Source organism: Homarus americanus, unplaced genomic scaffold (assembly GCF_018991925.1).
Source record: "Homarus americanus isolate GMGI-L3 unplaced genomic scaffold, GMGI_Hamer_2.0 scaffold47967, whole genome shotgun sequence".
Lineage (NCBI taxonomy): Eukaryota > Metazoa > Arthropoda > Malacostraca > Decapoda > Nephropidae > Homarus > Homarus americanus.
This window is the reverse complement of record NW_024731965.1, coordinates 2,182,622-2,201,306: the sequence shown is the minus strand read 5'-3', so window position 1 is coordinate 2,201,306 and position 18,685 is coordinate 2,182,622. Positions and strand designations below refer to the sequence as shown.

Genomic DNA, 18,685 nt, shown 5'->3' with positions numbered 1-18,685 from the left:
AGAATAATTAAACCCTAAAGAATGTCTCAGTTTTATATATATTTAAAACAATTGCATATTTTTTCCACTTATCCTAAATGATTTACTTTAAGGCTTAAACAAATAAACCTACTTCAGAAATATTGCAGTATGCCAAAATTGAATCCACTTCTTATACAGAATAAGTGGAAAATAATGAAAGAGAGAGAGAGAGTACAACTGTCCTCACTGTACCCATCACCCCTTTTTTCCATTCAAAGAAAAAATTGAGCACGTGAGAATCTTCCCACCAATGTTAAGACAATAACTCACTTTTACTCGATCTTTTACAGCACAATACCACGACTCCTTACTTTCATTAGTGCTAGGAAGAGAAAAGCATGTGACACTATCCCCAGCCTTTAACTACGGGTATATGAGCTATTATCTAATCTCAATCTTAAAAGCCTATCCTAACCAACTCATTTAAAGCCTAAGCTAACGTATCCTCAACTCATTTTAAAGCCTAACTTTACCTAATTTCACAGGACAGTAAAGGTTATTAAAGGATTTCTTCAACATTGGTGTATTGGGCACGTTATCCTAGACATGACAGGGACAGAGGGAAAGATGGTCTTGTCAACAGTCCTAAATGAATTTGCTTGTAGTCTATACATTATATTAACACTGGACATGAGGGGGGCCCTAATATCCATCTGGTGTTGCGGGTTCTGTTAAGTACTGTAGTTTGTATCCATTTCAGTCTAGGTGTTGCATCACCAGTTTCCACACAAGACTATTCTTTGCTCACGACCCTGGAGGTAGTAATGCAGGAGGTGTAAGACTTTCATTGTAGATTCCTTGTCTGAATTTTGTGAGGAGACCTTGGTACCAGACACAAGACGCCAGCCATATCTAGTGTAATAATACAGCCGTTTCTATTTTTGTCCACAGTAACAACAGCCGTCTGTAATTACTGACTCCCGTGCTCACTCACTCTACCTTTCAGCAGTGAATTTAATCTTATTGTACAGACAGACGTAATGCAATGAACATGTCCTGCCCTCTGCAACTCAGCGTCCTTGACTTCTTCGTCACGTGATCACGATAATTCTGCATCTTGACACTTGTACATCTCAGACGCTAGGGTATGGTTGATAATGTTTCTACGTGCATGTACAATGTTTAAAAAATTCATTAATTCAATAGGTTTTTTTTCATATCTGCTTCAGAGAGAGAGAGAGCGTAGTGCCGGGTAGGCAAGACAGATGTCCGCTTATGGTGGGCGTCCAGCACCAGTATTGTCCGGTTACAGCATTATTCCTCCCCTCCCCCCCAGCCCTTCCCTCACTCTGGTTTAACCACTCATACACCTTTAGCACACCCACATACATCACACCTACTGTAAATACACCCACCCACACACCTCGAGTACACCCACACACAACCACCCATACCACACTCACCCTACCCACACACCTCTAGTATCCCCATCCACATACAACACCCATATAGAACAGCCACCCACACACATCTAGTACACCCATCCACACCTCTAGAACACCCATCCACACCTCTAGAACACCCATCCACACCTCTAGAACACCCATCCACACCTCTAGAACACCCATTCACACCTCTAGAACACCCATCCACACCTCTAGTACACCCATCCACAATATGACCTGGCAGACCCGCCCCTACACACAGTTACGAGTAAAATCTGGCTCCAAGTTACTGATACAGTTCTTTTGTTTATCTATAATTAATTTCAATATTATCCGGTACTAAAGTCAGTGCTATTGAGATTTTGGCTGGCCATATATCAGTGAACCAATTGTACACGGTCAAATCCATCCTCACAGTTTGTATTAATGTTGATATTTTCCTTATACAGTATAAACAATAACTTGAGAAAATTTGCATCACTTTAGCATATTGGCAAAGGCTGCCACAAGCCTAATTTTACAAAAATACAAAAGAATGAATCACAGTGGTTTATTGATATTACTAGGATTACTGTACCTGGTTTCTGCAATTTTAATACCGTTATCTATATTAAGGCTGAAGTTATACAGACGTAACTAATAATAGTACTGTATATGAACATGTTAACCTTGGCTAATGGCGCGACTATTTTTTTTATAGCGAAGGTATTAGCCAACCCAGAGATGTCAGACGGTCGATGCAGATATCTTATATTTCACAATCTAATTTTAAAACTTGTGTACGTATTTAATTAAACACCTAAAGCCTAAGAGTGCCATCTACACTAACAACCCACTGAGGGAGATTGGCCTTCACTAAATTATCAGTCAGTGAGGTTAGTATTTATTTACTAGTTAACATTTCTATCAATTGTGAGAGACGCTTCAATATGCACTTCCTAATTTTAGTACGACTTAGTATTAACCGTGTTGTTCTGCCTATGTGTATCTGTGACAAAAACCTCCAGGAAGAGCCAGCCGAGATACGCACATTAAACCAGATTCACAGAAAAAACTCAGAGTCGCCACTTACCAACGTTCAGTGTCTCAAAGATTCGTCCTCATAAGAATAGAGAAGTCTAATACATAACATTTGGAGAGACTGTACTTTAATAATTTTTGTCTGTAAATTGGTGCAGGGTGAACGTATCTAAATATAGTCTCTTGTGTATATATGATCCTATTTCCGGTGTTACATGTGTAATTAAAGGGATGACTACTTCTAATTGGCTTTGTCTCTGTACCATAACATAAACATACTGACGAGAATAACACACGAATATGACAATTACAACAGCATGGATTACACTGCTATAACCTAATTACACTCGTGTAGCGTTATACCACAGGCAGCACGCATTGGTCACCCCTTGAACCCACTAAGACGTGGTTGTACATGATAAGTGTATTTTGAGACAGGTGGAGCCTCTGTCCAACATACACTTTTGTGATTACGGTTAGTAGGGCACTGCATGAACGCAACCCAGTGCTTCATTATAAGAAGTAGCTGCGTACGTAAACTATATAGGCTCACTAGGTAAAAACCGCAATAACTAGGCTAGCACATTGTATATAGATACCTATCTTGGAGGCGTTTTCACAACAGTATTAATACCACACAACACTGACGAGGCACCACACGTGAGGAAGTAATTCTACTGAACTTCTGTTACAAACACATCAGCGAATGTGGCTTGTGTCCACCGTCTAGTTTACACAGTGGTTCTTAAATTTTTTGCCTCGCTCCCCCCCTTTTGCACACGTCCTAGATCCCCCCCTTTCGTTATTAAAGAGTGAGTGATAAGCAATCGTGTACAAGACGCGTTCAGTTTCTGACCAGATTTATCTCTTTGACAGCTCACGCCCCCCAGTTTAAGAGCCACTGGTCTAGTAAACAATTTGACTTTTAGATTCCCTCGCTCGTTCCAAAAACTATATTAAGTCTCTGGCTCGTACCAAGGTCGTCATGATTACAGTACATCTATCTTTTAAATGTTTCGCACCGGCATTTTTATATATAAAAAAAAATATGAGAACCTTGATACTCGTGCGCTTATCCCGGAAGAGAAACAATGCAGTGTGGGGTGGCAACATTGGCTACCTCGCAGACTTCAGTGTAATAAAAGTATATAACGAGCCATACAAAATGTCCCAAGAAAATTCCACTGGGTGTAATCTCTAGCTGTGAGGCAAACAGGAAATACGTACGTTTCAGTCTGCCTCACTGACCGCCGTGTTTAAATTCAATTCACCAGTGTAGTATTTTTTTTAACCTTCAGATTTCTTTATAGATTCGCCTCCAGGTTATTTGACCTGAAGATTAACCACACTAATGCTAACCTAACCTAACCCCCCTCCCCAATGTAGCGTGAGGGCGGTTATTCTACAGGTGAAGTGTGTTGGGGAGCAAGTGAATGGTGAGGAATTCATTTGAGTGAGTCAACCAGAGCCCTGAAGGACGCGGGGAAGTTAAGGGAGATAGTTCCTCTATGCCACAAAAGAAGTGACCGCGCCCGTGTAGTTGAACACGGAGAATATTAAAACAAAATGGACTTGTTGCACATACGAAGGTGGTGAGTCTAATGCCTGCTGTAGTCAGTGGAGAGGTGAAGGGAGAGCCAGCGGGTGTATGTATGGTTCTCTTGTTACCCAGACCCCAAAGCTCGCCATGATTGAGACTGGTTATAATGACCAGTCTTGGCCCAAACAAATCTACTTCTTACTTAAAACATGAGAGCAGACGCCATGAATATAAACCAGTACTTGTTTAATTCTGAAAACTTATTTCTATTTTTTGATAAACGATTATTCCTTAAGTAGTAGTCAGGGAGTTATGGTTTACCTGACGGGTTGAAGAGAATCACACACCTGAACCGCACATTACCACTTATAGAGAATATTATTTAGACTTTTACATAATCTAGCAGCTGTGTCTACTCTCAATCACTCACGACCGATAATTTTATTTATTTATATGCTGGTGCAGCATTACAGGAGTATACTCGACCTTATAACATATATTAGTAGTGATGTGGGTCTGAACGCTGCGACACCTACAACACCCCACATCAATAACAGCAACACCCTCGCCAGTGCTATATATTGTAAATATCTTAAAAAATAAGTTCATTTCTTACAATATACACCCTGTATTCTACACCGACAATACCTTAAGCTGATCATCATAAGTGACATTTATCAGCCAGTGTGTGTGTGTGAATGTCAATACTGTACACTAAAATTTAACGGATGGGAAAATAAATAAGCTCCTCACTTCAGAAACATATACATTGTTCAGCCTTCCAGACTTGTACAAGAATTATGAACTCAAATCCCCAAAAATACTGCACACACACACACACACACACACACACTTCTTAGGAATTGTTTTAATCACTGATGGACCGAAGCATCCACGACGCTGTGCCCTCTGAAGATCGGATGTATTGACAGTGACCCATATTCAGGCTAGGTTTACCAAGTGCACTGTGTTCTACTACAACACAATGTACATAGATTTCCTATAAGAGGAGAGTATAAGCTCAATATTTACAGAGCTGAAGGATAGACACTCTTACACCTACCAAGACACTCACACGAACAGAACAACTGGTGCACACACACACACTTAATGAAGGCACTAACCTCTTGGTGGTAGACGTGGTCCAAGTGCCGGGGGCAGCAGCGACTGTCTGGTTCTCGCGCATCTTCACACTAGTGATCCTGAGGTGGTGGTAGAGATGTCAGACCTGCCCAGGGAGAGAAGCATCAGTCGGGTACTGCCGAGGGAGCACTAACTGACCACACACAACACTGGCTCTAGCCCCCAGATGACCTTTATTATAAGTGCTACACTGGTGATCCCGCCCTTAAATACCACGGATCTCTGCCACTATACAGGTTGAAAACAACTACCAGTCTGACATAAGACACAAAAGGAGGACCTTTCTACCTAAATGAGTACCGGGAGTCGACAGACAACGGTATTAGAATTATTTCCTTATCCACAGGTGAGGCCATGAGAGGGAGCAGGGGAGGTCAGTGAGGCGGGGCGTGTACACGGACACCACACGTGGTTCCCGCCACAACGCACATAGCCAACAGGACACGTAATCATCACACACACACACACACACACACAGTGTTCCTCACACGTGGACACACAGTACCCAGCAACCCTCATATGCGCCCTACATAACCCCACGCGGTGCTTCCTACTTAACCAGGTTCCACAGCTCCACATGTGGAGGACACATGGTCACCTATAGACTACTTACCTGCGCCCCTCACATGCACTGATAATACATGGCCCCCGTCTACCATCAAAAGCGTGGCAACCCTGGCGGGGTCTCTAGAGGGGGCAGTTCAAAAGATACCGAAGTCTTTAAACTACTAGGTGAACATATGGGCACGGGGTGGGGGAGACTGCAGTGGGAGCGGGTAAACACAGTAAAAGATTACAGGGAAATAGTGTTAGGAATGATGACAAAACTAAATTAGACAGCGAGTTAAGACCTAAACGCGGTAAAGGGAGGACTCAGAACACGACTAACTTAAATGTCTACTATGCGAACAGACTGTTCGGAACAGTAGAAGTTTGAGAAACAAAATGGATGATATTAGGGCCTTGGTATGTACCGAAAAAATCGATTTAATAGCATTCACTGAAACATGGATCAACCTAGACACACGTGAGTTACCTGTCGAATACCAAATTGCAGGTTACAAATTGTTCCACACCGACAAGCAGATCAGGGAAGGAGGCGGAGTAGCAGTCTATGTCAGGGATAACCTGAAGTGTGAAATAAACAAGGAAATAAAAACAGAGGAATACAGAAACAATTTGGATAGAATTAATCGACGGTCGGGAAAAATTAATCACAGGAGTAATATATAGACCTCCCAATCTTGATAGCGTTAATGAGCGACTTATCTGGGATGAAATGCGCAGGGCTTCCATACACAACAAAGTCTGTATAGTAGGCGACTTTAACCTTGGCCAAATAGATTGGACTGACCTTACAGGTAACTCAGAATCAGAGGATTTCCTCAAAACGATCCAGGACTGTTTCCTAAGTCAACATATAACTGAACCCACCGGGGGTAATAATATACTCGATTTAGTTCTGTTGAACAGAGAAAACCTCATTAGCAATGTCGAGGTAGGGAACGCACTTGCAAACAGCGATCACAAAGAAATTAGATTCCAGTTAGATTTTCAGGGCGGACGAAAGGAAAATTCCACTAAAGTCCCAGATTTCAGAAGGGCAAACTTTGATAGTTTGAAGAGGCAGTTGAGGGAAGGGGTATCACGCCTGGGGGTGACTCACACCGACCTCACCCCACCCGGGAACCTGACGGTTGACACCAACCTGATAACGAGATCTGAGATTGCCGAGTTCCACGACAATTTAAATAATGAGTTACTTAATGCACAAAGGCAGAACATACCATACAAAAAACTCAGATCAGACAACAATGACCCTAAATGGATAAATAATTATTTAAAGAACATAATTGGCCAAAGGAAGGCTATCGGTAGAAGGATAAATCGTGGCGAAATTTACCTCCGGGATTATTATAGGGTATTGGCGAGTTGGGTTAAAACCGAGATAAGGAAAGCCAAGAGGAATAATAAGGTAAGGATAGCAAGGGAGGCGAAGACAAACCCCAAAGAATTCTACCAAATGTATCAAACTAAAACACGAGAAAAGGAGTGTTAGTTACAAGACTAGCGAGGTCATACTAAAACTATATCTTGCGCTTGTGAGACCTCACTTGGATTATGCAGTTCAATTCTGGTCACCTTATTACAGAATGGATATTGAATCCTTGGAAAGAATTCAGAGGAGAATGACAAGGCTAATCCCGGGCATTAGGAACAGAGACAGGTTATAGCATTTTAATTTGCACTCCCTCGAGAGACGTAGAGTGAGAGGCGATATGATAGGTGTATAAATGGAAGTCAGGCCTGAACAAAGGGGACATTACAAAGGTACTCAAACTATCCAACTAGGAGCAAACTCCTAACAATGGTTTTAAATTAGACAAATTTAGATTTAGGCGCGAAATAGGTAAACACTGGTTTGGTAACAGTAGTGGATGAATGGAACAAGTTACCAAATATCATCATTAACTCGAATACGCTGGATAGCTTCAAACAAAGGTTGGATGGATATGTGAGCAATAGGGGTTGGGTGTAAATGGGACCGCCCAGTATGGGCCAATAGGCCCGCTGTGGTTTCCTCCATTCTTATATTCTTATGACCTTGCCCCTCGCGGGATACACACACTCACCCGTCGACGTGGACTGTGTCGTCATCACACACACGTGCCCTGGTCCGCGTCACTGCCGCCCCTCACACTACAACACTGGGAAAATAAGTGATCCTTGAGGGTCGGGCTATAAAAAAAATCAGGAGGAAGGAACGGCAGAAATATAACGAGTGGGTCGGCTACCCAGAATAACTTGACTGACGCGTATTTACTTTCTGACGCTTGAAGTGTTGCCATGCCACGACTTTGAACAATTATATACGTAAGCAGGAGGAAGAATAGTTGGTATGCTAGCCACCAATGCCCCAACGGCCTTGTGTGCGGTGTCCCGTTTGGACATGTACTTAGGTACAGCCCCCTTTTACGTTGAACACGATAGACTTATTTCATCTGGATTCGCAAAAGTCCACCAACCATGACCCAGGCAGTCCGTTATGCGGTTGTAGGTCCCTCAACCATCACCACGATTGTCAGATATTTATTGTAGGCGGCGAGGAAGACTGTACCTTGTGTCGACTCTTCCCACTCCACCACCTGTAACTCTCGCGGCCATCAGCTGTGATTGTTTTCTGGACACTGTTCCTTCACTATTACAAAAAGGTGTTAAGTTGTTTCAGCCCCTTCATTTTTGGGGTAGGTGGTGGTGGGAGGGGGGCAAAGTGGTGTAGCTTCCACTCCTCGGGTTGCGTCAGTGGACCGTATTCTTCTCGGTCAAAGAGCGTTATCGGTTTGTTGCCGCAGGAATGTTTTGTTTCCGTGACTTGGATTTCGCAGCGAGAAGATAGTTTCCCTGTGTAAATTAAGTAAAATTTTCGGACAACCAGGAGTAGCCTGACCAATACCTTATAGTTATCAAGCTTAGTCGCTACTATCAGCTTCCCGATTATTTCAAGCTTTAATGCCATTGGTAACTGCTTCCGAGTAACTCACTCCGGAGAATTCCATTCCACATGACTTCCCTCTGAGTCATACTCGTAGACCACTTGGGTAGCCGTTTATTTTACCGCTATCAGTATTGTGCAACTTTTCTTATTTGGTTTATATCCACCATTTTTTTCAGTCAGATGGTTTCGAATGACGGAGCAGTTTATAGTCATGACTGTTTTGGTGATTAAAATAGGATAAGATATACCTGAAACGTTCAGTAGGTTTACCTTCGCCATCCTCCCAAGGAACAATTTTCCCAGTCTAATTATAATTATTAGACTGCATTTTCAGGCAAGCATGCAGCAGTTTCCGGTTCACTTTGGCGATTTAAAACTATCACAGGATTGATTATAACAAGAACTTGCCACTGAACAGCGATACTACTATTCAGACGTAACATGGGATTCGCCCCACCAGTTTCACATTTACCACACCACCAACAGCGATACATTCTTAAAAGTGCCTCGAGCATGTGTGTGTGTGTGTGGGGGGCATCCTGTAGTGACGTCCTATTGCGGTAGAGAAAAAATATCCATGTGGAAATTCAAGACTTGTATAATACGACTAAGGTATACTCTCTGAAAAAACAATAAACGAAGTATAAAATAGGCAGACGGAAAATATTGCCCAAACTTATTTTATTTGTCATTTCATTATTTAATAGCTTACTAGCCGTTCGGGTGGTTAAGATCCAATTTGGTTGATGGATGGATTCAGAAGTGATAACCAAACTTTCACATGACGCCCCCACTTTAGCTTTTTACTTTACCTCACGCCTCCTCTCCAATTTTAAAACTCAATTTTAATCAAATATTAATACATTTTACCTTATAGTGTACCAGTATTTATATTACTCTCAAGGTCAACCAACTCTTAATTTTTTAACCCATTATCTCGTGTATATGGGGAAGACTGAAATGTACCAAGACAAAAGTTGCAGAATTTATTGAAAACTTCATATTAAAGAAACAATAATGTAGATTTAAATATTTTTCCACACAGCCTCAGCCCCCCTGAACCAACCTCCCCCCCCCCCTTCCAATTTGGTACCACTTATGTAGAATATTGTCCAATAATTTACACTGGGGTCTCCCTGACACGAGCAAGGTGTTTTCAGTGAGACTTCCTTGTTCCCTCACCAGATTTGTACAATAAACATAACGGTAAAGATCCCACCAAACAGTGTGGCGGAGGTAAACTTTACACCTACCCAACCATAATGTATTATGACCACACGTGCACTCACACATGTGACTCTTCAACACTTGGAAAGGCGTGACCTTGACAGGGCCGCGCCCCACCCAGCCGCCCGCCTCACCGGTCAACTGATCATTATGAACCCACGGTCAGATCACGATTTTCCTTAGCCACAGTCTCACTTCTCTCATCGACAGAGAAAGGTTAATTTATGAGAATAAAAACCTATAAATTTATTATCTTCCACTTATAATAAGAAACACTACTAGGAACAACGCAACAACCAAGCTGGTGTTACAGAAAATCAACAAAAACTTATTAAATTACCGTAAAACTGGAGAAGCACCAATGAAACTTGCACAAGTAATAAACACTATATTGTGTGTTACCAAAAACGATAACACTGGCCAACAATGGACGACTGGATGTACAGTACAAGGCGGGACCAAAACGTACACGGTGTTGCCGTGAGGATAGTCGCCGGGAGACTGTCTGACAGTCTGAGTCTCTGAATGCCTAGTTTTGGTGAAGCTCACAGTGCGACTGGCCGCCCACCCCCACTTCCTGCTGAATCAGAGCCCAGGCTGCCTGTCGACCTTCACACACTATTGACAATTTGTTTCACAGTGTCAAAGGTCGCAGTTAAAGTTTTCATTACGATTAATAGTAGATAATTTCCTTGTTGGGTAAGTGATAAAAATGATAACTGCCCCGGGTCACTTGGCCAGTTATATTACATCATCTTGTGAAGGGTGTACTTAGACACGTTTTAGATTTATGTGGTGTTCTCGTTTTATTTTTTTCCCTCTCTCTAGTTTTTCTTCCACTCAAACCAGTTTCATGTAGGAAAAAAGGACAATGATATCACAAAATTGTATTAAAGGTGATATTTCAGTTCAACCCACCGAATTCCTCGAGTCTGTGAATTCCGCACGTGTTCTAGGAAGAGAAAAGAACGTGCATGGAATCTCGTAATATAATACTGGGAACTATGAGTGTTGTGGACTCAAAACGTGTTCACCGCCTCTTTTTTCCCATTTGATCGGCGACACAAAGGTTTCGTCAGCAAGGTCTGCATAGCTCGTCGGATAGTGGATATACTGTAAATTCTATATAATAATAAATGGTTTTAAACAGTATCATTTTCACTTTGTTGGCATGAGTATTCGTTTATCTGGTACTGAGGTTGCTGAGCCCTCCCACCCCACGGCTCCCAGCGGCCTCTAATGGTTACGTAAGGAGTCAAGTACATGTAACAGGATTCCCACGGGAAAGGGGAGGAAGAGGATACGACGCATCTAGAGCAAACTGGTTGTGTTTGTGTGTATGCCGCTCTAAATAATGGTAATTAACCATTTTTTTTATGTTGAAGGCTTTATCCTAGCAAAATATTCTTATGGCCCATTTAAAGTAAGTTTTCTTAAAGTAGGGACTCCTCCCCCCCCCCACCCTCAGTTTGTATCAATAAGGGAAGCAGTTTTATTTGAGGCCGTCTCACAATATATGATTATTGATAAAATTTCAGGACCTCTCAAAATACTTACGGTAGTTACAGTAAAATTTTACTCATTAATTAATATAAATGATGATATATCCCAGTGGTTCATTAGTGAATCATCAAAGCAATAACAGCGTCTAGCATCAGGCATTATCAAAACAGAGTCCAGACAATGTCATTATTTCTAAATTGACTCGTATCTCCATTTGGTACTGATATACTCTGTAACTGCACTGAAAAAAAGAGAAAGTCTACCAGGTAAGAGTACATGACAGCTGAGTTGATGTGACCATGGGAATTTGTTATGTCCAAAAGAACATAATGGAGGACACTGCAGCTGGTCTATTGGCCCATACTGGACAGTCCCATTTACACCTAACCCCTATCGCTCATGTATCCACCCAACCTATGTTGAAGCTGCTCTTCACGACACATTTCTTCACTTAGGAAATGTCCATGACTTAGACCATAAAACAACACCCTTAAAACTTACCTGAACGTGGAATTTGGGGTCTGAAGAGGCCATCCTGTCTACTACCTCTGACTGTAGCGATGAGTTTGAAACTAGTGACGTCATTGCAATTGGCGGCCCTGTTTCCAGAGTAATAAACTTATTTCGACTATTATAGCAGGACTTTAAACAAATTATATATACCGTATCACTCTACGAACGTGGCAGAGTGTATTTCTTGTGTTTACCCAGAACCCTTAACTCGTCCATTGTGAACCTCCGGATGTTAATCGTTTTGCGGAGCGTGTTTCGGGGTCAGTGTAGTAAGCGAGCTGTCCGGTCTTCTCGGACTTTTCATTGACACTGGGTCATGCAACTCGTTAACTTAAGGTATGGTTAATGTGTTGGCGACAGCTTCTACGCCTTAAACACTAGGTCATGCAGCTCGTTAACTTAAGGTGTGGTTGTTGTGTTGGCGACAGCTTCTACACCTTAAACAAATTCACGCCTAGGTGGCCCTTGGGCCGGCCATCCTCGTTACACGAGGGGCAACCATTATTATACACTACTCGTATACGGTATATTACCAGCTTCAGGTAAAAGTCGTTCAGGATAGAAATAAGCAGGACAAGATTGTTTCGTTTAACCTTGGCAACGTTTGGATAAATAGATTTTGGTAGAAAATCGTTTTCCACACCTATGCATTCTGTTAACTCATTTTATTAATCCTCAGTACCTGACCTCAGCAGTCAGTAAGCCATCAGAGAGGTAGGGCACCTCCTCACAAGGTCTTCAGAGAGACACTGTGTCAGGAGGATGAGTGTCAGGACAGTGAGGATGAGGCAGCTGCCAGTGGTAAAACCGGTCTGGTACTAGATTCACCATCCTGACTTTTTTTTAGTCCTGACACAAACACGTCAAGGACTCAAGCCGCGCCACAGAACCAATGGTATAGTTTTTAAGAGATCAATAATGTATATATGTTTTACTTGTGTAATTATGGATAAGGAAAATTAAATTGTAAAAATTAAAGTGTTAGATGGAATGTCACCATTAGTTTAGGTCTGTGTTATGTTACCTCTAGCCTATACACTATGTCCACCTTGGAACTACAAAGTGGCCCACCATGGCTCGCTAAACTATTTTCATCATCATCTAACAGCAAATTTGTTTCTGCCCCGTCTGCGTTTGTCCTCCGTGCTGTACAGGAAGAGCCATGAGTGTCTGTTTATATCCTAGTCATGATCATCACTACGGGTCAAGATAGGTTCATATATGTAAGTCACTGACATATTTATCGATACAAAACACAAGCTATCTGTGTCCCCATAGAATTGTTGATGCAGACGTTTAATTCTGAATAGATGTATTTATATAGAAACATTTAATCAGGGTCTAGGAAAAATATATCACTTCATGAGCATCAGGGAACAATGATAGGGGTTGACGTGGAGTGTGACTCAGTGTAAATGTGAGAGGGCTGTGCTTGTACTGACGTTATCTTACTCAGCGAGAAGTATAACTTGTACCCTCTTATACTTTACTTTTACTACTATCCTCCTTGCCACCTGATCGACTCTTTAGCCTCTTGGGCGGTCGGTCACGTCTATGTTGCACTTTTGGAGCATGAACCGGCTCCTGAATGTATCTGAACCTGCTCCAGTGCTGGTCAAATCTGGTCTTGAAAGAGCTTATACTTGGTACCGTCATAACACTCTCTGGCAGATTGTTCCAAGAGTTCACAATGGACGAGTTGAATGTTCTGGGTAAACACAAGAAATACACTCTGTCACGTTCGTAGAGTGATACAGTATATATATAATGTGTCTAAAGTCCTGCTATAATAGTAGAGATAAGTTTATTACTCTAGAAACAGGGCCGCCATGACGTCACTAGTTTCAAACTCATCGCTACAGTCAGAGGTAGTAGACAGGATGGCCTCTTCAGACCCCAAATGCCACGTTCAGGTAAGTTTTAAGGGTGTTGTTTTATGGTCTAAGTCATGGACATTTCCTAAGTGAAGAAATGTGCCGTGAAGAGCAGCTTCAACATAGGTTGGGTGGATATATGAGCGATAGGGGTTAGGTGTAAATGGGACTGTCCAGTATGGGCCAATAGGCCAGCTGCAGTGTCCTCCATTATGTTCTTTTGCATTTACAGATTATATCAGAACTACTGTAGATGGAGATACGAGTAAACTTAAAAGTAATGACAATGTCTGGACTTTGTTTTGAGAATGCCTGGTGCTTAAGGATTTGGAATAAATAATCAAACACCCTACATGCGTTCCTGATCGACACGATCAACTTGCTAACATTCTTGATCTTTGTTTTACCTCTAACCCCTCACACTATTCATACTCAATTTCTGCCCCTTAGGGTCTTCTGATCACAATCTTATTTCTATTAAATCAAACTCGGCACGACCACCCCCCCACCCCCTTCTAAATGCCAACTATGGCACTACTGAAGGGCAAACTGGCTATCCTTACGAGAATTCTTCACAGACTTTCCTTGGGATGAATGTTGCTTTTCCCCTCGGGACGCCTCGGTATGTGCTTCGAAGAAACGGAATTTATAAAAAGAAACACCGCTGTCCTGACTAATTCTTCCTCTAGTAAATCCTTCTGGTCCTTAATCTAAAACACCTGTAATAACTTCTGCACTCCCTCTTTTCCTCCTCTCTTCCGACCTGATAACTCTACAGGTATAGCCAACTCTCCCCCTGACAAAGCCAATCTCTTTGGTACCTTATTCTCATTCAATTCCATCTTAGACGATTCCTACTCTATCCCTCCTGTCCCTGCTCCTCCTACTGAACCTATGCACTTTCCTATAATCTCCACTCGCAGGCTTGCCGATGTGTTGTCTAGGTTGGGTGTGAGTAAGGCACATGGACCGGACGGAATACCCCCTATGTTCTGGCCTCTGTGCTTGGTCGCCTCTGCCTCAAGACCCAAACTTTTCCTTCTTCCTGGAAGCATGCCTTGGTTCAGCCCATCCCGAAGAAGGGTGACCATTCTAATCCCTCAAACTATCGCCCCATTGCCCTAACTTCATTCCTCTCTTAAGATTTTCCAAACAATCTTGAACTCCCATTTTCTCCGTCACTTTGAACGCCATTCTCTTTTGTCGGATCACCAGTATGACTTTTGCCAGGGGAGATCTACTGGTGATCTGCTCTCCTACTGCACCCATCTTTGGTCATCATCTCTTAGGGATTATGGGGAAACTTTCGTCGTGGCCCTCGACATCTCCAAAGCATTTGACAGGGTATGGCACAAGTCTTTGATTCCTAAACTTCCATCTTATGGTTTCTCTCCCCCATTTTTTCTAATCTCTAGCTTCCTTGAGAATCGATCCATGGCAGTTGTTGCCCAGGGATCGATCTCTCGCTCTTTCTCTACCAGTAGTGGCGTCCCACAGGGTTCTTTTCTTTCACCTACTCTCTTCCTTCTTTTTATCAATGATTTACTTCACACTACAACTAATTCTACCCATTCTTACGCTGATGATTCTATTCTTCACTCTTCTTCACATGTTTCCCTCCCTCCTAACTCTCAAACTGGATCTGTTTCTGGAGCTGATATTACATCTATCAATGCGGATCTGTGCAGCATCTCCGAATGGGGAGGTAGAAACTTGGTTAAATTTAATAGTAATAAAACTCAGTATTTACCAATTACACTTTCTAAATTAGATGATCTCCCACCAATTACATTTCAGGACACTATCATTTTGCCAAATTCTAAAATAGTTATGCTAGGCCTCACCATTTCCTCTAATATGTCATGGAAGCCACACGTCCTCAACATTGCTAAAGCTGCCCCCCGAAAGCTGGGAATGCTGTACAGATGCAGTAGCTACTTCACTCCTGAGCAGTTGCTTCAAGTATAGAAGGGATTCATTGGGTCCACTTGGAGTACTGCTCTCATATCTGGGGTGGCTCTTCTTGTGTCCAACTGTTAGATCGGGTGGAATCAAAGGTATTTCGTCTTATTAACTCTCCTCCTTTAGTTGACAATGTTTCTTCCCTTTCTCTTCGCCGCAATGTTGCTTCACTCTCTCTCTTTTACAGGTACTTTAACGGGCAATGTACTGTGGATTTGGCATCCTGTGTACCGCCGGCAAGGCCGTGGGCTCGTAACACACGTCTTGCCCGCGGTGCCCACCGTTTCTCTGTGGATGTTGGTGACACTAGAATAACCCGTTATAGTACCTCCTTCTTTCCTCACACAGCCAAACTGTGGAATGTTCTGTCTTCTGTGTTTCCACACTCATACAATCTGTCTCACTTTAAAAAGCTGGTTTTTCGGCATCTTCGTGGTGTAGATTAATAGAGTATAACCTTTTTCTTCCCTATGTTCAATGTCTTTGTTCCCTTTTTTTTCTCCCCTCAGGCTCCGTTGTGGGTCGTTCCACCTGTGCCCGGGTGGACTAATTCCCGTATAAAAAAATAAAAAAAAAGATAAAAAAAGGTAAACATGACAGCACAGTGTTGTTATTGTTTTGATGATTCACTAATGAACCACTGGGGTATATCATCATTTATATTAATTAATGGGTAAAACTTTACTTCAACTACCATAAGTATTTTGATGTTTAAATTCGAGATAGATGGGCTATACTGGGTAAACCTTAAGTTTGGTCATCCCTGTACTTAGACATGCAGACTGTTTTTTCTGATGGTTTGCTATGTGTTATGAGTGATTTAGACCTTCAATTCTATGGGAAATCACTAGTTTTGAGTTACTCCCCCCCCTTACTTAATGTATGTTAAGCTAACCTTATAACTCATCACACCCTACCTAACCTAACATATAATCTGTATTTTCTTATGCGATCGAAAATGTTTTGCGACAGACAACCTGTAGAGATAATGTGTCTTATTGTTTAAAGTACTCAATCCCATAGTTAGAATCTTATGGTTCCCTAAATGACCACCAAGTCCAAAATAATACCAATATTGTTTGGAATGTTTATACTATGAAATTTGTTGTATGTGTAGCTAATATCCATTGAATTAGTTTATGTGCTTAGAAATATTTATATATTCAAAATAGTATTACTATGTTGCACAATAAAGCACAATTAATTATCTAATACTATTTATTTACAGAGCCGAGTTGGTCAACTACAGCTGGGAAGCTCACCCCAACCATTAACGTCACAACCAATCACAGAATTTTATGCAGTCAGTGACTTTTTTAGCAACTTAAACCTTATTTTTGACATAGCGAATTTAAGCGTTTTCTTTACCCATTGACCTGCCATCTTACGAAAAAATTCCGACTGTCAACTCGTCCATTCGCGCCACTAAAAAGCTTGCCCCCACTGTTATCTGGACTATTTTTTTTAGATTGTCCCCGAGGGGTATAGTTTATTGAGCACCCCTTTACATCCCGTGCAAGGTGAAGCGTAGAAGAGCTTACAGTAACTTGTGGCTTCTTCAACCTTGAGCTGTGACCCCTGGGGCGGGCGTCTGCCAGCTCCAGGTACTGTACATTCGATACGACTCCCCTTTATACGTTTTATTTTATGACTGTATATGCATTCATGGATATTATCTGTAAATGAAACTCTATATTTAAGTATCAATATGACATATGAGTTTGGCAGAAGTTTTCGTTTTATACAGACAAGTACGAAGACGATTATACAGGTGAGCTGCCATATTTAGACAGTTCCGGGTCTATGATCTGCCTTATTTTTTGCCCAGATACAAAATACATAAACTAGAGCTGGTATATATTAGTAATAAAACATCTGAAAAACTATCTCCAACGACCATCATTATCACCTATTCAAAGGTCTCACCTACAGAGCAACTACACAGTATTTACAACTCACACAATATAACTTAATACTGACCTTAGAATATGTCGCACTGGCCTGACACATTTCCACCACGTGTGCCCCCCCATGATCAGAGCCTGGGTACGCCCCTGTGATAGATAAGAACTGTGGTGACTTTTAGCCTGTGCGTCTGCCAGCCAACCTGACCCTTGACCCCAGACTGTAGATAACGGACCCATGACACGAGTACTGGACTCATATTTATCACTTATTACACCTGATTTTTATCACAATCTACAGTATAATATTTATATTTGCTATAGCTATTATTATTACCATATAAAATTACTTACAATTATACACTTTTGTTTGGCCAGGAGTATAATTAGGGATGAGGGGGTCTGACTAATTACCCAAATGTAGCCAAATATAGCCGGAATGAAGTCAAATAATGGTCCTACATGAATAAATCGGACTGCCAATCACTTCTCGACTGGTATTTGGTGTCACGAAGTCACAAAAAATTGGTAAACTTAATTTAATCCGAGTTAATAGATCGAGTGCATGTACCTAACCTAACCTAACACAACTCAGATTAAATTAAGTTTACCAATTTTTTGTGACTATGACACCAAATAATAACCGAGAAATGATTCACAGCCCGATTTACGCTTGTAGGACCAATATTTGACTTAATTGCGGCTACATTTGGGTAATTAGTCGGACCCCCTCATCCCTAATTATACGACCAAAGTATCTAATTTATATTTTTCTGTTCATTTCAAGTATTTCTCTTGAAGTTTTTGGTAATCTTAGTACAGTATATATATTATTATTATTATTATTATTCAGTAAAATCATCACAAAGGTTTACAATTGGTTTGCAATGCAGACTTCAGAGATGCGAGGGTTCGTAAAGCACAAACTAAGTTAATTCGTATTATCTCCTGGCCAAACAAAAGTGTATAATTGTAAGTAATATAATTGTAAGTGTGTAATTGTAAGTAATATAATTGTAAGTGTATAATTGTAAGTAATATAATTTTAAGTGTATAATTGATGCAGTAATTTCACCAATAAAGTTTTAAGATCACAA

The 18,685-nt window shown here is 41.4% G+C and overlaps 1 protein-coding gene across 3 annotated transcripts in view; it reads right to left on the bottom strand.

Moving 5' to 3' along the window:
* Positions 1-10,406, bottom strand: part of LOC121868123 (6-phosphofructo-2-kinase/fructose-2,6-bisphosphatase-like) — a 51,049-nt gene extending 40,643 nt beyond the window's left edge. Inside the window, exons 1-2 of one of the 3 annotated variants that reach the window (XM_042368423.1) lie at positions 10,302-10,406; positions 5,091-5,194 (exon numbers count right to left, since the gene is read on the bottom strand). In XM_042368423.1, coding sequence (XP_042224357.1) covers positions 5,091-5,152 — 62 coding nt within the window. In that variant the 5' untranslated portion in view covers positions 5,153-5,194; positions 10,302-10,406. Of the gene's footprint in view, positions 1-5,090; positions 5,195-10,172 lie in introns of all 3 variants that reach the window. The other 2 variants (XM_042368422.1, XM_042368426.1) reach the window with 2 other exon arrangements.
* Between the last annotated feature and the right edge of the window lie 8,279 nt (positions 10,407-18,685).